The 22,951-nt window shown below is 25.7% G+C and overlaps 3 protein-coding genes and 1 pseudogene across 5 annotated transcripts in view; 3 read left to right on the forward strand and 1 right to left on the reverse strand.

The window, feature by feature from the left end:
* LOC105152118 (uncharacterized) overlaps positions 1 to 22,951 on the forward strand; it is a 35,563-nt gene that overhangs the window by 10,479 nt on the left and 2,133 nt on the right. For 2 of the 3 annotated variants that reach the window (XM_011066213.2, XM_011066214.2), the window contains exons 1-2: positions 19,627 to 20,053; positions 21,983 to 22,072. In XM_011066213.2, the coding sequence (XP_011064515.1) occupies positions 19,984 to 20,053; positions 21,983 to 22,072 (160 nt within the window). In that variant the 5' untranslated portion in view covers positions 19,627 to 19,983. Of the gene's footprint in view, positions 1 to 19,626; positions 20,054 to 21,982; positions 22,073 to 22,951 lie in introns of those variants that run through there. The other variant, XM_087410423.1, reaches the window with a different exon arrangement.
* Positions 1 to 22,951, reverse strand: part of LOC105152121 (juvenile hormone acid O-methyltransferase-like) — a 52,238-nt gene that overhangs the window by 1,204 nt on the left and 28,083 nt on the right. Inside the window, exons 3-6 of the mRNA XM_011066216.2 lie at positions 2,289 to 2,477; positions 2,035 to 2,206; positions 987 to 1,119; positions 688 to 841 (exon numbers count right to left, since the gene is read on the reverse strand). Coding sequence (XP_011064518.1) covers positions 688 to 841; positions 987 to 1,119; positions 2,035 to 2,206; positions 2,289 to 2,475 — 646 coding nt within the window. The 5' untranslated portion in view covers positions 2,476 to 2,477. The remainder of the gene's footprint in view (positions 1 to 687; positions 842 to 986; positions 1,120 to 2,034; positions 2,207 to 2,288; positions 2,478 to 22,951) is intronic.
* LOC147908246 (uncharacterized) lies at positions 7,416 to 13,322 on the forward strand (annotated as a pseudogene).
* On the forward strand, positions 13,180 to 19,484 carry LOC105152119 (protein takeout). Its single transcript, XM_011066215.2, has 5 exons — positions 13,180 to 13,399; positions 14,673 to 14,759; positions 15,992 to 16,261; positions 16,770 to 16,928; positions 19,162 to 19,484. The coding sequence occupies exons 1-5, from the start codon at positions 13,324 to 13,326 to the stop codon at positions 19,308 to 19,310; spliced, it is 741 nt and encodes a 246-aa protein (XP_011064517.1). The 5' UTR covers positions 13,180 to 13,323; the 3' UTR covers positions 19,311 to 19,484.

Here is a 22,951-nt window from a genome sequence, read left to right on the forward strand (position 1 = left end):
GCAAATATGAGAACGCAACCAACAGAAATAAAAATAAATATAAACATAAAATTACTAATAAATACCTAGAATTTTAAAACAAAGAAACTTTAACTTTCGTGACCAACTCATAATACAAGGGGTTTAATAAATCCGTGTCATTTTGTAAGTTTGAACCATTCCTTTATTTTTTTTATTATATATCTGGAGACACTGGTAATGTTTCGACACTAAGCTACGCGCAGCGACACTGCTGTGGTTATTACACACAAATATCTAGTGCTGGCATTTCTTTATCATTATTGAGTTTATCTGTGGAGCCTTATATTGTAAATAATTTAAACCTTTATATTGCCTCAAAATGTTTTGCAAAGAACACTGAAAGATATTTTCATCGCGCGCGATGAATAAAACAATTTTAAGATATCTTTCGGCATGTAGAAATTAATATCTTGTTAACTATTGTGAAAATTGCAAAATGGTAGAAAACTGTTCGATTCAGTTTTTTATTAGGAATAGCACTATATGATTAGTAGGCGTTATTTCAGACATCCTGCATATATATATATATATATATAAGTATAAAACTAGTCATCAGTGTTAAATTACAATATACATAAATAAAATTATATTAAAAAAATTCCTTAAAGAACTAGTAATATGATAACAATAAAAGTACTTTTTGCATATTTTTATAAAATAACGTACCCAAAAACTGCTGTAGTATCGGTTTTTCGTCGGAATATATCGCCTCTCGAAGACTGCAATGATGAACTGTAAATCCGACATTTTGAAGTAATTCCCGTAACTCTTTACGAGCATTTTTTGACTCTTGATATGGCGAAATATTTTTCATCGAATTCTGCATGAAAAGTAATTATTAACAATTTATAATTTAAAAGTTACTAAGTAATAAAACATATAAAAATAGTAAAAATATAAATAAAATAATAATTATAATTTAATAATATATTAATTAATAATTTAATATGTATATTATAATTTACGGGTATGTATTGTGCAAAGCGGGTGTCTTGCTCCAACAATTTGAGAATTTCAAAAATATCATGAGATGCTATTACATACACAAGCATAGTTGCATTAGGTTTTAGCATTTGATAAATATTTTCGAAAGCTTGTCTGTTAAATAAAACAGATAAACATGTAATTGATTTTTAAAGAACACATTTATTAATAATTAAACTAAGAAAGATTCTATATTTAAATAATTAAAAAATAATAATGAAAATAAGATTACGAGCTGAACAAAGTTTAAATGTTAATTTATTAAAAACATTAAACAAAGTTCTATTCTAATAAACATTTCGATTCCAATCGAATCTCAATATTAACAATTTTTATATAAATTTAAATTTAAACCGATATATTGTCTAGAATCAAATACATCTGAATAATTACCTAAATATTATAATAAAACTTTGTTTACTGGGTTTAATAAATTAGCATGTAGATGTTTGCTCGGAGCTCTATTTTTATTATTATTTTTTAACATTTATCAATATATCTTTAAAAAATATTTTTCTTAATACAATCATGCAAAACATATGATAAAATCATATATTTTACTCTTTTATGTTCATTATTCTTTTAAATATCATTACCCAGCAAATGAGAATGGATTAAAATGAATTGAAATTAATTTGAGAAATATATTCACGAATGTTAAAATAAATGTTTTTCAATCCTAAATGTGAAATTTTGAATAGGAAATGCAATTTTTTAATCCAATTGTATCCAATTGAATCCAATTAAATCCAAAAAAAGTATTCGCTATTTATATATATATAAAATACGCATTCGGTTAGAAAAAAATTTTAATTCATTTTAATCTATTTTAATCCATTCTCGTTTGCTGGGTATATTAGAAATATGATCAAAAAACATTATAAGCAATAATTACGTTTAAATGTAAAATAATATTGTGTGCATAAATTTATTTGGAATATGTTTTATTCTAAAATGAATTCACGTACAATACGTTTAGAAGAAAAAATTAATTTACTCTTGTGTATAACAACTTTTTATATTGCTTACCGAATGTTCTTGCACCATTGCAAAGTTTGAAACGAAAATATATGATCAAATTCAGAAATATATTCCTTAGGCAAATTTTTAGTTTCAATATCCAATATTTTAAATTGAAGTCGTTTTTTGTCACCAAATGTCTTATTCGCATATTTGACCATATTCTCCGAAATATCCGTACCTTCACGAAATGTAGTATTGAATTAAATATGTAATTATAACATCACTTTTTGTTATATTTCTTTAATTTAATACTCTTTTACCAATTATTTGTGCATTTGAGTCAAGAGAAGGTAATAAAAAATCCTTTGTTATATTTCCAGGACCGCAGCCAATGTCCATACACTTTCCACATATATTCATTAAATCTTCGCTGAACTCTTCGATTATAGATGATATTCTATTCTTTTGTACTTTGTCACATTCACTATAGATTCTTGGATTCTCCATGACTGTGTCAAGTAATAATTTTAGAGACAATATGCTGCGGTATATCTCACAGCAGACTTATATACTCAACGCCATCTACACTGCTAGAAATACCAGTTTGATCAAAAAGTTTCCGGAAGAGACCATCCGGTGATGCTCTGAGTCAGCTAATTTGAGTTCTTTTTTTTTGGCTAGGTTGCCACATCTATCATTGACATTTCCATCAAATTTTATAGCTTGACATTTGTAAAAATTACGCCATCTTGACATCTACTCTGCGCATGTTTTCGATTTTTTACAGTTTTAAAAATGGAGTTGAATTTGCAACAACGAGTTTGCAACAACGAATACCATCCAACAGCCATCGAATTCACCCGATATGGCTCCCTGCGATTTTTTTCTGTTCGATCGAGTCAAAAAACCTGCGGGGAACGCGTTTTAACAGCCGAAAGGAGGTAATGGAAAAATCGAAGACGGCATTGATAGCTATACCAATAATAGAGTTCCAGAAATGTTTCGAGAGCTGGATCAAGCGCTGGTATAAGTGCGTTGCAGTCGCTGGAGAGTACTTTGAAGGACAATATCACTTTTGATGAATAAACTTGTATTTTGAATTTTCTGAATGAATGATTCCGGAAACTTTTTGATCAAGCTAGTATAACTCACGAGTTTCTTTTACATGTAAACAAAGCAATTAAAATTAATGAATGATTTAACTGAAAATTAAATTAAAGTAATTACTTAAATGAAATGAACGTAAACATTAAATTTATGAAATAATTTTTTAAATAAAATTTTATGAAAAGTACATTAAATTTCATAAATTTTCATAAAAAATACATTCAATTTTATGTATATGTACACAAAGATATACTTTTTAGTTATAAATACATTAAATTTAATATCATGAAATTAAGTTCAAATTGTGTAACTTAAAATTTAATGAAATTTAAGAAGATTTCTAACAGTGTCGTCACTAGACTATAATTTATGTTTTATCGTACTTTTATGTGTTTTTACAGCTTAAACTCTTGATTGAACTGTAAATAAGTAAAATATATAAATTTACATTGCATTACGTTATTTAATTGTTTATGACATCTTCTCCCCCCCCCCTCCCCATAGGAGGTGGCCATCTTATCTATATATATATATATATAGGGGGCGAAAATGTCACTTTTATAAGATATGATGTATCAATTTTTTCCAATAATACGAAATATTAAACGTTAAATTTACAAATTTGTATATAATAAAGATAATATAACAATAATAAAGATTAATATAATAATAAAAAAAGGTCTCTAGAAAATACCAATAATATTTTTTCGTAATTTAATTTAATAACATTAAGAAGTTATTCAAGAATAAAGGCTTAAGTGTGGCGTCTTCCCCCCCAATCATCTTATTAATGAAAAAATACTAATGATTGATACTTGCAGATACAAGAAACTTTCTACCTAACAATAAATAAGTATCTTTCCGGAAATTGACCTATTACTTTTTTGTGACCATTAAAATCGTAATTGTGATCATTAAGATCGTAATTTTTTAAGCTATTATAATCTCATTTCTGAGAAAAGTTTATGGAAATATTTGTGTGCAATTAGTCAAAGAAATATCTGCGAGCCTTATCTGCACAATGGACGTTACACAATTGTTCACCATCAATTTTATTCTCCGTGAAATATATTGTTAAACACAAAAATCTAAGAGACACGTATTTTTTTATATGCACTAACTTATGTTTAAAGAATAAAACATCTCTTTGAAAAAAAACAGTATTTCTATTTCGAGTTGAAATAGAATACCGTCGGAAGTATAAAAGATGAAAAAAAATTTTTTAAACAAAAGTTGTATGGTTTCAAGAATATTTCGATGTTGTAAAAAAATATTTTTTTTAATCATTTTGTTTTTATAACAAAATATTCCCACTACTCCCATAATTTTCTCAAATTTTTCGAATTTTATTTTATCAAATTAAAGATAATTTTTTTCTAATTATGTAAAATAAAATTATATAATATTACAACATACCATTTTCAAGAATTAATTATAAACATTTTCATATATACGATATCCGCTCATGTGTAAGTAATTGTCGTCGAAACAATAAAAATGTATGAAAAGATATTTTAAATAAAATTTGTATAGTTTTCTTTATGCTTTATGATTGTATTCAGATTTTCAAAAGTGTATAACTTTTTAAAATATATACATTAACCTGTTATTAATTCTTTGATACTTAATTTATTCCATGAAAAAGAATTAAAAATAATTTTATTCCAAATCCATCTCCTTATAATAGAAGATGGTTCGATAAATCTGATAAATTTTTATAAGACAGTGCCATCATCCATTTGATGATATGACATTTGGAAAGTATCACTCTTCAAACCTTTTCAGGTCAAATTTCAGTCAGAATTAATGCATTATTCACATACGGTAATCGTTTAAAACGAGTAAGAAATTTAGTAGTTGTCGCGTACAAAAATGAATGAAATCGGATGGTATTCAGTACTCGAAAAACAAATATCGTTTTTTTTTCAAAGAGGTGTTTCGCCCCTTAATTCGGAAGTAGGCGCGTCTCGAAACTAACGTTAGTAGGCGCGTCCTGGTCATTTTGACCGAAATATATTTTCGTACATATATGTGTTAAGTAGAATACATATATGATTATAATTACTATAAGTAATAATTAATAAGAAAACGTTCTGTGATAATGATTTATATTAAACAATTAAAAACAATTAGAAACGTAATAATTACTGAAAATAATTGTATTTATATGATATATCTTTATTTTAATTTTATCTTTTTTTTACTTATTAAAATTATTGATATGTAACAAAATAATAAAAAAATTATAATAATTTTATTTATCAATTATTGGTTAAAAAATTCGCCGTAGCAAAAATTTACATATACATATATATATATATATATATATATATATATATATATCTATAAATTTTTTATTGTATTATATATATATATATATATACATATATATATATATATATATATATAAGAATGTATTTATAGAGGTTGATATTGATATCTCATTTTTATGCACTTTACATAAAAAAGAATATAGTCATGAAGTTCTTGATTTCATTCATGTTCCTTTCACATTTTGTTAATTTATTTATTAACATAGTTTATAAACGGATTACATAATTATTATAAATCCAATCAGACCAAAAATAAAAATTTTCATTGTTAAATCTTATCTTAACTTACTGTTAAAGACAATATAAGACAAATAGTCTTATATACACATATATGTAAACATAAACAATAAAAAATATTTTTTATATAATTAGAAGTGTATAAACTAAAGTTAACAAGAAAATAATATGTAAACAAATAAGTTTGGTTATGTGTATTAATTACTTCAAATAATAGAAGTTCGGAAATTTTATGAAAATAATTTATAAAAAATTATTTATGTAAATTTGGCGAATTTTTTATTATATAGCAAATAATTAAAACTCGCAAATTTTAAAGTAAGAAATATGTAAAATAAACTTGATGAGATAAATTAATTGTTAAACATTGAAAATTATTATATTTCTCGTTTACATTAAGAAAATGGTATATTATTAGGTGTTGGAATTAATTCGTAGCGTTTTTTAATGAAAGAATGTTATTTATTTCACATGAGCATTAAAAAATACATTAATGAAAGTACTTCCCATCACTTGTAAAACGCTACGAATTAATTCCAACACCTAATATTATACATAATACAATTGAAATACCATATTATGATAATGTATTATTTATTCGAAATTTTTAATAATTTTTTGTGCTAAATGATCCATAACAAATTGAGTTTTAGATTCTTCTTTTCTTATTTATCTAATATATTTATAAATATATATTGTAAATAAAGTATTGTAAATAAATAATAAAGTTATTTTATGGAAAAATGAAATATAACAGGCGACATTGAAGATTTTAATTAGTGACAATAAGTTAGCGATGATCTGAAAATTCGGCGATTATACATATTTCCTTTATATCCTTTATATTCCTTTATATTCTATCAACTATATTTTATACACTAAAGAGAACCCAATATCAGGGTTGACATCTGTATCTAATTTTAATATATATATATATATATATATATATATATATATATATATATATATATGTGTATATATATATATATATATATATATATATATATGTATATATCGTTACACACGAATAACTAGTGTCGACTCACATTGGTATATTTTTTTATATCATATTTACATTGAATTTATTTTGTAGAAAATTACAAAAATTAAAATTAAGATATCATTTAATATCATTAGAATAAGAAATAAGTTAATCTGCTAAGGTATTAAATTTTTTGCGTCTTACAAATCGGCATACATAGCATCAATAATGATCTTTTTATGTTATTGACAACACAGTACTTGTATAGACTAGTATTTATAATTCTTTGAGGTACTTACATTAACAAGATGATATACACTATTTATTAATTTCAATAGCCCCAGATTCTTTGATTTCTTTGTTCACATTCAAATTTCTTGAACGTAATACATATATTTTGCACTATAAAGATGAGTATCTACTGCTATAAATACTCAATGCTTTCATACATTGTATTTATATATTATTTATATAAAAATTCTTGAAAACTGTAGTTTTCGAAAGAACAGGATTAACCGGATTAACCAGATTAGCCGGATATCTCTGATCCGTGAAAATAAATAAAAGGTGACGAAATGCTTGTGGTGATATGCTCAACTTTACTGTACTGAAATCAATTAATTAATATCTTAATATATTAATTAATATATATCTACATAAGAACAAAAACTTCGATATGTTTACCTTATGTGATACTAAGAAAACTTGTGAATATGTATAAAGCGGTATCATAATTGATTTCCAGAAAGGAGATATCAATAAAAAATCTGTCATAATATCTTGGAGAAATGCATGATATAGTTTGCAAAGTAAACAATATTGTCAGTGTTCTTTATTTACACTGTATGCAGCGAAAGAATATTTTAGATCCTCAATTTTGCGACTGAACTGTGCGCCAAATAATACTCTACAATGAGATATTAATTGCAAAGAAATTTCAGGTTGAGGTGGACAATTGTTATCATAGCTGGGAGGGGGGGCGAGAGGTCACGTATTATTACATATATTACATCTATGCGAAAATTCGATTTTTTTACATTTAAAGCGTCATTTACATAAGACTCTGCAAAAGTACATTTGCCATTGTAAGCTGTATACATATGGTATTTAAGTGAGCATATGCAAATGCGACCTTGCCTTTATTGGCTGGATCGATCGCGATCTTGTCTTCGTCGGTCGAATCAAACTTTTTAAAATATCGGATTTCGCAGATCTCGTATAAAGGTAATAGACTGATTCTATCTCTCCTCAACCCCCCCCCCCCCTCCAGCTCTGAAAACAATTATCATACTACCTCATACTACCTCTAGATAGATATTAAAACCAAGATACTAAACATAGATATTAAAATTATACATAGATATTAACTTATTTGTAGGACTACCAGAATTTGACTTTCCGACTTTAGATCCATTAGTTTTCAAACATGTTACAGCTGAACTTAATTTCGGTAAGATACGTGGAAAATTAAGTATGTCAAATTTCACTGCCATCGGTTTATCAAAGATATCCATTTTTCTGATGTAAGAACGCATTTTCTTAATGATGTTTTCCATTTGGAAATTGACACAGAGTTGCCATAGTTATTCACAGAAGCTGCCATAAACATAAATGGTACTCTAAATATATTCAAAATTACTGATAAAGGTAAGATAATAAATTCTACACAGCTTATGTAGAATGAGCAGATATACTATTTATCTGATATATTATTATTTACAATGAAAGAGAAAGACAAAAGATTAATCATATTTGCATATCAAACTATGAATTTTTTCTATTAAAATCTGTTTTGTTACAAATTTATTATCAACTAATTAAGATTCAAACAGCACATTCTAACGGACGTCATTTTGGGATATCGCGATAATCTTGTGACATCGGTGAATGATCTCAGTTATCTAGCGGATATCCAGGAGATGTACAAGTATCCGCATGTGTGAGATCCCACGAACGTCTTAGATGACATTCGTGAGATATCTAAGAAACTATATAAGATATCACAAGTACTAATATATGCGTATATATATACTCGTACATGTGATCTCGTACGTTATCTAAAATAAAAGAAAAATGTTTTAGGACATTATATTATGGAAACGAGAAATATGCTATTGTTCCATTATTACATAATGAAAATAAAAAATTAATTTGAAATAATACATATTATCTCGTAATTTTTACAGGGTGTCCGCTAAGTTTTGACAAAGCGTTTATGTGTAGAGCAGACTAAACTGAGTCGAAAAGTCCTTTACCATTTTGCAATTTTCACAATAATTAACGAGATATTAATTATTAAAAATTGCTGAATATTGAATATCTTCAATAATTTTTTCTCAAATACTATTAACTTTACAGAAAAACAAAGACAAAAATTATTTATTTTCTTCATAAAGCTCTAAGAATTTTTTCAAAATTTTTTATCAACTTTTTAGTACTACATTTTTTTATTCACAACTATTTTTATCAACACGAGAAAATATGGTATTAAAAAATTATGAAAAAAATTCTCAGAACTTTATGAGAAGAAAATAAGCAATTTTTGTCTCTTGCTATTTTTTCTGTAAAGTTGATTTGAGTAAAAAATTATTAATAAAAAAATCAATATTTTTAGTAATTAATATTTTGTTAACTATTGCGAAAATTGGTCGAGGACTTTTCGATTCAGTTTAGTTCGTTCTATCTACACACGAGCACTTTGTCAAAACTTACCGGACTCCTGTACATTCTTAGACTGTGTTCGGAAATGTTACCCGAGTGCCTCTGTATATCATTTTGTCCTCATTGTTTACTTTATATTAAATAAGGATAAGATACACGCACCTAGGTAAAGTTTTCGAATACAACCTTAATATAGTACAATAAAAATCTTTGTAAGCTTTATATGAGATAATTATCTCCATTAATTTTAATTGACATTACGTCATATATATCATTTGTGTCCAAAGTAACTATGACATTTTTTACTTCTTTCAATTCTGATACTCTCCAATTGCAAACCTTTGTTGTACTCTGGGCATCCTTAGGATATTTCTTGGAGAATTGTATTGTGTGGAAAGACTTGAAGGTATTTTAAGATATTAATAGGACGAATATAAAGATTGCTTTGTCAATAGGACAATTTGGAATATTCTCAAAATAAAGTGTGCTTTGTGGGGATAGTTAAAATTTTAGAAATTAAATAATATACATATGTACATAAAGGTGTGTGTGCGTGTGTGTGTGTGTGTGCGTGTGTGTGTGTGTGTGTTTAAACATTGCACATGAATTTTAACTCTAAAAAAATTAATAATTGCTGTGTTATAATTTGTTAATTGTTACTAAAAAAATGATTATTTCTTAAATTAGATTTATTTTATTTAAAAAAATCTACATTTATCAATCTGTAAATATAATTTATGTAACAGGCCATTTTAATGAAACCTTGCATGATGTCAGAGGAACATAAAATTTAACAGGGCATGTAGTAAGGATATATGGATTGTAGAACATTTCCGTGTTGTTCCGTCAATTGGAAAATTAAAAATATATTTTGACAATTTATTAGGACAAGATAAGTGTTAAATTAATTCAAATATATTTTTTATTCCTGGAAAGGATAAGGATGTTTACTTTCAAATTGATTGCCTACGACATCGTTTGCATCACTTTTGTTGACATTTACGCACAAAAATTATTGCTACAGCTCGATTATTTGCATATATTTTTGCGCACAAATAAAAATTTCAGAAACGAGTCAAGTTTGCCTACATGTATTATTGCCTATAGCTCGATTGCCTACATGTATTATTCTTTGCTTTAAAAACACAAATTCTGTTTTAAAACACAAATTTTCTGCTTTAAAAACATAAATTCTCTATTTTAAAACAAATTATAATACTGAATGTTATTGCGCACGTGCGCCTTTGATACCTCTTTTCCGAACTGTGGACGCAGTTTAAAATTTCGAAAGTTTTAATACCCGCTTTAACATTTTTGCATAAAACTTAATCAACATATGAACAACGTATTACACACCGGCACTTGGTACTGTTTGTTTGGACATTGCAACAACGAAGAAACAATTGTCTCTCCCCTGTTACTATATGATCAGAGTATATATAATCATACTCTTTTATAGTAACAGGAGAGATTATTTCATAATCAGAGTTATTGTATAATCAGAGCATTTACCAATGTTGATTTGTATTTACACAAAAAAGTTTCATTCATATTTGAACAGTCTATATACATTTTTAATTTTTTTTGGGTGTGCTCACTAGTGCCCACTAGGTGCATTAAAGCCGTCGTACACAAATTGACATAAAAATGTATGTTTAATATAAGTATAAAAATGGATTAATTATCAATACATTTTATTGTGCTGTTAAGTAAAATCTGTATTTTATAATTCAAAATATTTGAATTTGACTTCTACACAATTTGAATCAGCAGCTTTAATATGCACTCAGTGTGCAAAAAAAAACGATATAAAAAAAAATAAGAAAAACAAAGTTTTTAAATTTTATCATTTGCTTTTACCTCTCATAAATTATCAGTCAAGAATTACTACATTTGGTCAAGGATTACTACATGTCTAAAAATATAATTAATGATCACATTCTTTTTTTTATATTTACATATTTGCGTAACAGATGACAATGTTTTTCTATTGCGTAAAAATTAGACTTATGTATATAAATTTGTATAATATAATAATATTAAAATAATTATATAGAAAATTTTATTCTACTTTTTGTACTAATAACATGTAAACAAATTTTAGATAAATATGCATTGTGTATAATAGTTTTGTATAAGTAAATTAATCATGAAGTTATTTTCCATTTTATCTTAGCATTTAAACGTATATAACATATTTAAATAAATTTTTAAACATAAGTATACAACATATTTAAATAAATTTCTTGAGTTTCTTTTAATTAAGATCTTCTACTACAAAGTATGTTTTCGATTTTTTCTAATATTATAATGACATTTATTCAAAATCATTTTCAAAAGTTATACACATATACAAAAATGTCGTTCAATATACAAAATGTCTTATTTTAATTGCCTCAAGCAAATATCTTCAAAAAATATATGAAAAAAAATAAATGAAAAAAATGTGTGTTAATTTAATATATTATAAATGTTAATTTTAATGAAGAAATATATTTTGCATAGCTAATTACATATTTTATATGTAAAAAGGTACAAATATTTTGTGTTATTTTCTCTTTGTAACAGTAAATATAATAATTAAATCTGTGTATCGCATATGATAAATATCACATAGGCATCGCTTAAATTAAAAATGACATCGAATTTTATTTAAATTTAACTTAAATATGTCAATTTAATTTTGCTTTTAAATTGTGTCAAAGTATTACGCTTCTTGTATTAATTTTTTACATAACATTTGTATTACTTTCTAACATATTCATCTTATGTTAAATTAACAATAATTTGAGTGGACCGTTTAGGACATATGAAATGTGTTAAATTTAACACAAAATTTGTATACTAATATCTATAACAAACTAAGATCTTGTCTCAATCTGCATAATTTTTCGTAAAAACTTTCCGCTAGGGAGGTATACATTTTTTTTTAATATTTTACGTTTGAAATCCATTTTCAATGGAATTTGAAAGAACTATAGTATCATAAATAAAGTATTTCTGACAAGAATATTTTAAATTTTTTAAATTAAGATTTGGAAATGGGATTGTTCACTTGAATAAATCAAATTAAGAGAAGCACCGGTCAAAATTAGATGTTAAGAGTAGATAATATATCTACATTTTTAGAAATATATATAGTATTTTACATAAAGCTGGAATATTTATTTTTTATTAAGATATTTATGGACTATCTGGAATTAATTTTCTCTTTACAGTTTAATTTACAATTTATTTGGATATTCATAAAAATCTTTGGCCAATGGGACTTGGTTCTTTTTATACATCAATAATTCTGAAGAAAGTTTGTGAAAACAAAGAAAAACCAATTACCTATTTTATAAATGATAGACATGATTTTATTTCAAATGTAAAATAAAAATAGTTTCCCAAAAACTATTTAAAATGAAAAATGCAAAATACCATTTCCATTTTAAATACATATTTAAAATGAAATTATTAGGTCAGACTAGAAAGCAAATCGAGAGGAAAGCTTTGACAATTCTAAAGATTCTGTTAAACACACTTTATTGTTGATACAATGTAGGAATACAGTTTGAGAACGATTATATGAGTGTATGTAACGAAACAGACAGCGCGCGGAGAGAACGGAAAATAGTTCCTACGTAAAGCGACACGAAAAGGTGGCGGTGTGATCAAGAAAGTCTGTTCGTGAGATTGTATGGTGTGTGTATTCGCGTCAAGGGGACTACTTTAAATATTACTCAACTCAATCCTTGACGCAGTAGTATCAGATATCGGTTACTATACTTTTGAGACAGTATGAATACATTCTTATTTAATTATTGTCATTAATTCTTTTATACACGAAGATATGATTAATAAGAAGATATGATTAATAAATGTATTGTGATTCAACTACGCGCAATAATACAGCATTCGCATTGATTTTTATATCGCATTGGTTATTATCTTACCAGTCATTTGACTTTATTATATTTAGCCTTGTGAAGATATATAAGAGTCAGTGTTTTTAATCGATCGAACTATTCATAGAAATACTAAGTAAAGAATATGTTATTCTATGCGCTTAGTGCAATTTGCAGTGTTGCAGCATTTGGATTTTTCGTAACTGGAGAATATACGCTTCGTAAGTATATTTTAAAAAATTTTTATTATAATCTTTACAATATTATATTGCGTATAGATATCTGTGATTCATTTCAATCGAATATTTTATTTGAATAAAAAGTTTATTGAATAAAATTTACGCAGAATTGACACAAAAGAATAACTTCAACAGATATATGATACATGATTAAGATAGAACTCGATAAACAATTTTTTTATGCATGAATATGTATAAATATGTATAAATATGTATAAACATACATAAATATTCATAAACATGTATAATTATATGAAATATATATGTTCATGTATCTCTTTTTCTTTTGTAAAATTACTTTTTAGTATAGAAATAATGATAGTAATGTAAAAACATTAAAAACAATTAAAAGGATAATTTTCGCAGTGTTCATTTCAGAAAAAAACAAATTTAGAAAAATGTATAAAAAATTGTTCATATACAATTATGCATAATTTTATATATAACTATACATAAATAATTTTTTTACATTTCTTCAAACTTGATTTTTTTCTAAAATAAACGGTATGAAAATTACTCTTTTAATTTTTTTAATGTTTTCACATTACTATTATTATTTCTATTACACTAAAAAGTAATTTTACAAAAGAAAGAGGGATGTACGAACATGTATAGACATATTTCATAGATGATTATACATGTATGTATGTATGTGTATATATATATATATATATATATATATATATATATATATATATACATATATACACACACACGCACACATATATTTATACATATGCATACAAAATTTTTTACCGGGAACACAAATAAAAAAATGTTTTAATGCAGAACCGATCGTCGCGATCAGTTTTATTGAAATATCTAAATCCTCATAAAATAATTAGATACTCTTCTGTATTCGTTAATTGTTCCATTATACGAGTGTCACTTCCTTTTATTAGACATTTATTTCGTGCTTTCGCTGAGCGAGTATTCTCATTTACACTCGCGATAATAATTTTTACATGTACACCAAGTGTGTAAACCAAGAGTATTATAAATTATAAAAGAAAAATTATATTTAATATTTTAAAAAAAGATTGAAGAAGAATTTTCTCTTTGTACTTGAAATATAAATATCTGTAAATACACATGATAATATACATTACATTTAAAAAAGAATTATTATTCTGTAACATAATATTTTGAAATATCTTATATTGTTAAAACAATTGCTGTGTTTTCATATTTTTACTCATATATATTTTTATCGTTTATATTTTACTCTAATTTACTCTATTTCTACTTCTAATAGCTGTATCTACTTGCAAGCAGGATGCAGCTGATAATTCCGCCTGCTTAAAACAAGCTTTCGAAAAAGCATGGCCACGATTTATTGAAGGTATACTAGGAATTTATAAACTCTCATTAGTCTTATTTACAGATTTTGTAAATAAATTATATTTATTACTTCATATAATTACATTACTATGGTGTAAGAAAAGCTTCTAAACCTATAAATCAATATGAATAATGATTTACATAAATTCATAAAATTTTAAGTCTTTTTTAAAGCAATTAAAAAAATAAAACTTACTATTTTAACGTTACAAATCCTACAATAAGTGGCGCGCAATGTATACATATAAAAAAATGTATTTAGAGTTGACATATAAATAAACAAATATATATTATTATTATTATTATTATTACTAAGATTAATCATATTAATCTTTTCTTTGCTTATTTGATTTACCAAGGTCTCTCTTAATTGACCAAGATTAACCATATTAATCTTTTTTTTTATTTATTTGATTTATTCATTTTACGTTTTGATTTATTTATTTAATTAACATACACTATTAAAAAAATAACAGAAATTTGCTTCCATGTAAATTTGCTTACATGTAATAGAAGCAAACTTCTGTTCCTAACCTATAGCGAACCTTACTTCAGTGTAGCGCATTCAACGTATATGTACAGTATTATAAGATTGGAATTACAATGTGCTAGAACGTGCAAATATCAGTATTTTAAATATATAATGCTCAAATTTCTTTTCTTTTATAATTGAATTTTACTGATTGTCCCATATCAAATGTGCTAATATAATATGTTGATAATGCAGTATGCCATTTCAGTAGATTATCCACTGATTCAGATTTAGAGAATATTTATTACACATGAATCGTAGACACGATGGACATTCTTTACTCATTGTTTTTTTTTATCCTTACTTGAAAGACACAATTTACAATTTCCTTATTTTTGCAATTTAATGCAAAAATATAAATCATAAATCTTTTAATAAAAATAATGCATTGGTCATACTTGCTGATTTTAACTCGAGAAAAAAACGTTTTTTGCGTGAATAATTAGACGCATACTAACGGTCCGATTAAAAAGCTAAGCATCTCTATCGATAATTGAAGCTTCGAACTCTAGTCGATGGTAGATGTGCATCCTTCCGATATCAGGAAGATTCTGAAATCTAGCATGAAAGATGATGCTTGAATCATTTTGATTCAAAAGAGTTAAAAGTCTTACATTTTTTTTTTAAATAAGGAATATAAATCTTTTTAACTAAATTAGTTCAAGATACAAATATTAATATTAATTTTATTATTTTGATAGGGCTTCCAGAATTTGACTTTCCACCTATGGACCCATTATTTTACGAATACGGTAAAGTTATGCTTAATTCTGGCGAGCTACGAGGAGAATTAATTATGTCAAATGTCACTGCCATCGGTTTATCAAAAGCTCGTATTTTTAATGCAAGGACGCAGTTTCTCTCTCATGATGTTTTTCGTTTGGAGATTGGTGTACAAATGCCAAAACTATTTCTAAAAGGTGCTGCGAAAATAAATGGTTCTTTAAGTATATTCAGAATTGTTAATGAAGGTAAGATAATAAGTTTTATAATTTACATAAACAAAGAAATATAATTTATTTTGGAATGTTTGTGTTTAAAATATATTTTTATAAAAAAGTTTTATTAATATGTAGCCAAAGATGTAGCTAAAAATACATTAATCTTTATTTTAATAATCTTAGTCGAATTATCCCTGATCCCGGGGCTTATAGTTGAATCGGATGGAATGCATTAGAAAAATGCATTTTTTTCATATCAGTTATCAGTTTCTTCTTATTATTAGGTAATCAAATGTAACTGTGTAGAATTCTTTTTTCGATAAGTCTCTTAATTTTGTCTGTAAAAATTCGAAACTGAAAAATGAGTCTATTAGCCCCGGTCTCCCTATGTAGAGTATTTTTTAAGAAATAATCATGACTTTTTTAAATTATTGTTATATTTTAATATTGTTATATATTTTTAATTATTTTTAAATTATTGTTGAAATATGGATACAAATACTTTCTATTTCCATCATTAAAATAATTTATATGATAGGTAATTTTAATATAACCTTGAATGATGTCAGAGCACTATGGGAGATAACAGGACATGTAGTAAACGATACATGGATTGTTGAACAATTCCATATCACCCCGTTAATTGGAAAGTTTAAAATATATTATAAAGATTTATCTGAAAGCACCAAAGAGTTCTGTAAGTATTGATTCAAATATACATGTATTCGTTATTTAATTACTTAAATAAAGACTCATATCTAATTTAACAATAAGTATTATATACCTCCTTACTTAACTATGTTTTCAACATAAAAGACTTCTGAAAAAAAAATTATCTGACTTAACACATATCAACAATTTAATTTAATTTCTAAAATATACAGATATTTTAATTTACAAGTTACATATATCTTTATTATTCTTAATATTATTTTTAACGATACGTATGTATAAATTATGAATTATTAGTATTTAATTAATTATTCTAACTAAATATTTATCAGTTTAATTATTTTAAATAATTAATTAAATACTAATAATAATATATAATAATAATTTGTACATAATTTGTACATATGTACGGTTAGAAATTATATTATAAATAATTGTTTATAAACGCGCGCTGAAATAATGCGTTACTCTCGATATATATCGGTTATTGCGAAAAATTATTGCTAAGGTCTCAATAGTCTAAAGGCTCAGGACGCTCGCACGGAATGCAAGAGATCCGGATTCGACTCCCGGCCGAGGCAATATTTTTTCGCAATAAGTTTATTACAGTTTTTTAAGATTAATTTGGGGAATTTTGGGGGGATTATTACATTTCGGATTAATTGCGTTAATGTCGACAACCATATCGACACGTAATTATTATTTCTGAAATTAATTCATTCGTTTGAATAATATATATATTAGTTCAACATCTTAATACTTAGACCGTAGTGGCGCTTCGGATTGTAATGTTATTTAATATAAACGGTCTTGTTTCCTATCTTAGAGTAAGAATACTTATATATATTTTTTTTAAATTAAATAATGTCATGATTTATTTCGAGCTTAGAATAGCTTTAAATTAATATAATTAACATGAGAATATAAATACTAAATAATATTCTACACAAATATTTCGGCTTACAAAGCCTTCTTCAGTATTAAAACGCAGAAATACAATTTTAAATTAACAAATCAAATATTCAATAACAATCAATATTAAATAACAAATACAATGAAAATTTAAAAAAAAACATCAGTGGTGAAGTATCAGTATATAAAGAATTCAAAAAGTATTATGACAGATTATAATAAGATAAGAAGATTTAGAAAAAAATACTTCAATCAACAATAGATTACATTATGTCTTTCGATAAAATAGTTTTGCCAAATTCTAAGTTTGATTGAAATCCAGTTTGTCACAGACTTGTATCAACCGATTTGAGAATTCACTAGTTACGAGTATTTTATAATATTCTGTAGAAGGAGTAAATCTATTAAAATAATATATTATTAGCATGAATAAGAGGTACAGAATCAAATAATAACTTACGTTAATTTATATAAAATACTGTAATTAAAACTCTCAATCAAAGGTCAAGCACATTAAAAATTAGATGTTGACTGTTGTTTAAAAATTGATTGATGTAATGCGTAGGTCAAATAAAAATAAATCAATAAAATCGAATATAAAAACAAGTCTGTTCAAAACTGTGACAATTTACGTATATCATCAAATATGTTAAAATAAGAATTATATATAATTATATCCAATATAACTCAGTATCTTTCATTAAATTTAATTTTTTTTTTTTGGTTTTTGTTTTTTAATATTATTTTTGAAATATTTCTTTTACGATAATTCTTTCTAAAATCAAGAATACTAACTTTTTCCCAATTAAAGTTATGATTAATTTCCGTGATATGTTTCAAGATTACTGAGTATTTGGACTGGTCTAATTTTATATTATTGTGATGTTCTTTAATTCTTATCTATAATTGTCTCTTCGTTTGGCCAACGTATGAGGCAACGCAGTTATTACAATTTACTTTATATATAATGTTATTATTTTTATCATGTTGATTTTTGTTTTTATAAACTTTGATAAATTTATAAGCTTGTTTAAGCCAATTTCTATAGCCAATCATATTTGTGGATTTATTAATAGACTTAAGTAATTTTATTGGAATAGATCTTATACAGAGTCATTTTAACATATTTCGTCACCCATCATGAGCAAGTAGAGTGAATCGAACTGAGTCAAAAAGTCCTCTACCATTTTGCAATTTTTGCAATAGTTAACAAGATATTAATTACTAAACATTGCCAAATATTGATCTTGTAACTACAATTACACTTATATATTGTAATTTTATTCATATATTTTCCTAATTTGTTTTTTTCTGCAATGTTGTTATATATTTACTTTTATTTTCAGCTGATCTTCTCATAAATTTTGTAAATGAATACTGGCCTACGATTTATCGAACAGTATTACCAATCATGGCTAAAGAATGGGACAAGTTTTATATTGATATAGCTAATAGATTATTTGCAAAAGTTTCCTTCTCAAAAGTATTTCCATAAAATTTATACATTTATTTCACATCATTATAGTGCAAAGTGTTAATAAAATTAAAAACATGTTTAGCATTATATAATAAATGCAAAGGTATATAGGCTATTTTTCTAAAATTCTGTACGTTAACCTTTATTTTCAATTATTGTTTGTGAGCAAAATAAACAAATAACTTAAAAGTATTAATTATTAACGCAAAATTATTTCACACCTGTTTTTGGTATTCCTAGATTATCAATATCATATTTGCGAAAAAATATTTTCTTTTAACTAAAATTTTGAAAATATTATAACTTATTCTTAGTTAATTAGTTCTTATTCACATCATCAATCAAAATTTTAATTACATAATGTAGCGAGAATATAATGAAGTTAATGATTTTTTTTCCTATCTAATTCATATATGCATGCAATAATAAATGTATTCTATAAAATAAATTTGCAAGTTAATTATTAAATAGTTTTTCTTCTTATACACGTGTAAGTATACCCACATCGATAATCTAAAATCTAACGATTATATGTAAATAGCATAGAAACATTTGCATAAAAAAAATTATAATCTGATCTCTAAAATTAACATTTTTATTTCAGAGTCATTATCATTCAATCTTAATACAATTTCATTTATGTAAAATTCCAGAATCAATCACATTATTCGCTGGATACTAAACAAAGAACATGTTGCTCTACGTACTCAGTATATTCAGTGCAATATTTGCATTGTGCTCAGCTGGAGAATCTGAATTTTGTAAGTCTTTTTTAATCATTCTTTATTTTATTTTTTTTAAGCAGATTATTATACGGTTAATCTATATATATATATATATATATCAATTGTTTTATTAGGAGTACAAATTAGTTCGGTTCATTTTTTTATGTTCAAAAATGCATTTATTTCAAAACAAAATGAATAAACAGATTAATTAAAGTATTGACCATCGCTGGCTACTACTTTTCCCCCATCTCTCAAGCAATTTTCGAATTCCATCTCGAAAAAACTCGTCTTTGGAGGCGATCCAATTTTGGAGCCAATTTTCGATTTCTGCGAAAGAAGTGAACCGATGACTTGCCAAATCGTGTTATCCTTCGGAATAACCAGTAATCAGAAGGAGCAATGTCCGGAGAATACGGTGCGGTAAAACATTCCATTTGAGCGTTTCCAAATATTTTTTTACGACTTTAGCGACATGAGGCCGAGCGTTGTCATGAAGAAAAATAACTTTATCATGTCTTTGCTCGTATTCCGGCCGTTTTTCTCGCAATGCACGGCTCAAACGAATCAATTGTAGCCGATACCGATCGCTCGTAATGGAATCGCCAGGTTTCAGCAGCTCATAGTAAACAACACCCTTTTGGTCCCACCAGATACATGAGCATGATCTTCGAACCATGAATGTTTCGGCTTTGGTGTTGATGTTAAGGTCGATGGCAACAATTGACCGGGCTTAGCGTAGTATTTTTTCTTTTTGGGGTTGTCGTAGAATATCCACTTCTCATCTCCAGTCACAATTCGATGCAAAAAACCTTTTCTTTGTTGTCTTTGAATCAGCTGTTCGCAAGTGAAAAATCGCCTTTCAACGTCTCTCGGTTTCAGTTCATAAGGCACCCAATTTGTTTTTCAATTATTCCCATAGCTCTCAATCGTGCAGAAACGGCTTGTTGAGTTACTCCCAATGATTCTGCAAGCTCCTCTTGCGTTTGACTCTGATCTTCTTCGAGTAATGCCTCTAATTCTTTGTCTTCGAATTTTTTTGATTGTCCAGAGCGAGGCTTGTCTTCAACGCTGAAATCTCCATCCTTTGAAACGTCGAAACCATTCCCTACATGATTTATCAGTTGGAGCAGTGTCACCATAAACTTCGACAAGCATTCGATGGGCTTCAGCTACACTTTTCTTCCAATTAAAGCAAAAAATTAGAACCTCCCGCAAATGCTGCTTCGTTAACACAAAATTCTACATTTCAAACACAGTAAAAATCAAGGTTTTTGTATGAAACTCAAAGCGATATAAACTGAATATTATTAGCAGATAGATGTCTAACCTCTCTGAAAACGCCAAAATCAGTTGTCATTATGAACCATTCACAACAGCCGGAGCCAGCTTTTGGAAAATTAACCGAATTAATTTATACTCCCAATATTTACATAAATCATTTATTGAATGTAAAAAATCACTATTAAATTACATAAAAATAATATCAAACTATTGAGAAATTATTGTATATCTTTAACCTACATATATTAATGCAATAAACAAAAAGATTATTTTTGCTGAAATATCTGAATATTTTTATAATAATTATCCTTTTATATTCGTTAATCGTTCTATTATAAAAAATTCTTCTTCTTCATTAGATGTTATTATATATTGTTCTATATAAGCAAATAATACATTTGCAAGTTATAATTTTTATTTCTTAAATAATGCAAATATGCACTATTATTATATTCATTATAAATATACTCATTATTTACTGTAATAAAAATAAAAGAATAAAAAAGTTTTTCTTTCATATTCTTAATATAAACATCTGATAACATATACATATATATTTGATAAAAAGTAATTACATCCTAATTAATCATGAAATTAAATGTCTTTATTAAAACAATTCATATATTTCTATATTTTTACTAATGCTTCACTTCATTTACTAATACTTTCACTTCTACTTAGCTCTAAGAGTTACATGCAAGCGGAATTCAGATGACTATTCAGCTTGTTTAAAACAAACTATGGAGGAGATATGGTCACGAGTTGTAACAGGTATACTTTGTAACAATTTATAAGTTTTATTTTAACTTATATATTTTATGAATATAAAATATGTTCACTATTACACATAATTTCATAACAATAATATAACAAAAGCTTGTATAACTCATGAACATTAATATAGTGAATCGAATTATATAAATAAAATAAATAAAGAAACAGCCACATATATATATTATAAATACATTTTTTAATTATTATCGGACTTAAAATGCAATTAAAATGAAATTATCAAGTATTGCAACTAAATTGGTTCAATAATGATACTATGAACATTTTAATTCTCGACTTCAACGGATCTTTTACATCCGAGCGAAAATTATATAGATGATATTACGGGATTTTTAATTGTGTGTATAAAAAATGATTTTCTCTTTATAATACAATCTATTTTTGTTGTTCAGATTTTTTTTCTGGTAAAAGTATGATTTTTAGACCAAAACAAACTCTTTTTTGTACAACATTCCGTAAAATACTTGCTTACGTTTTTAAATGAATTTTTAACATTATTAATTTTTATTAAAAAAATTTTTTGGCATTTTTTACATTAGATTCTATATATTTAGCATTTTGATTGAAAAAAAAAAATTACAATTCATTGAAATTTACAGAAAGATATACAGCGTTTACGATTACGTTTCAAATCAGTAAACAGCGCGCAATTTATACATATAATTAAAAGATGTGTATAATTAAAATTTACATACAAATTAGGCATAAAGAATAGCTGCTATCGTATTACAGTTCTTTCTTTGCATATTTGATTTATTTATATAGGTCTAAATTATTATTATTTGTATATTGGTCTTTCAATACATTTTTCTTTCTTTATAAAATCTTATGAATTAAAAAAATTAAAAAGAATAAAAA

Source organism: Acromyrmex echinatior, chromosome 10 (assembly GCF_024713525.1).
Source record: "Acromyrmex echinatior isolate Ae372 chromosome 10, ASM2471352v2, whole genome shotgun sequence".
NCBI classification, from domain to species: Eukaryota; Metazoa; Arthropoda; class Insecta; order Hymenoptera; family Formicidae; genus Acromyrmex; species Acromyrmex echinatior.

Excerpts from the sequence above, each read along its gene's own strand:
- LOC105152119 (XM_011066215.2), top strand. The coding sequence starts at position 13,324 with ATGTTATTCTATGCGCTTAGTGCAATTTGCAGTGTTGCAGCATTTGGA. Across the intron at positions 14,760-15,991 it reads ATGGCCACGATTTATTGAAG|GGCTTCCAGAATTTGACTTT; the intron begins GTATACTAGGAA and ends TTATTTTGATAG. Across the intron at positions 16,929-19,161 it reads TGAAAGCACCAAAGAGTTCT|CTGATCTTCTCATAAATTTT; the intron begins GTAAGTATTGAT and ends TTTTATTTTCAG.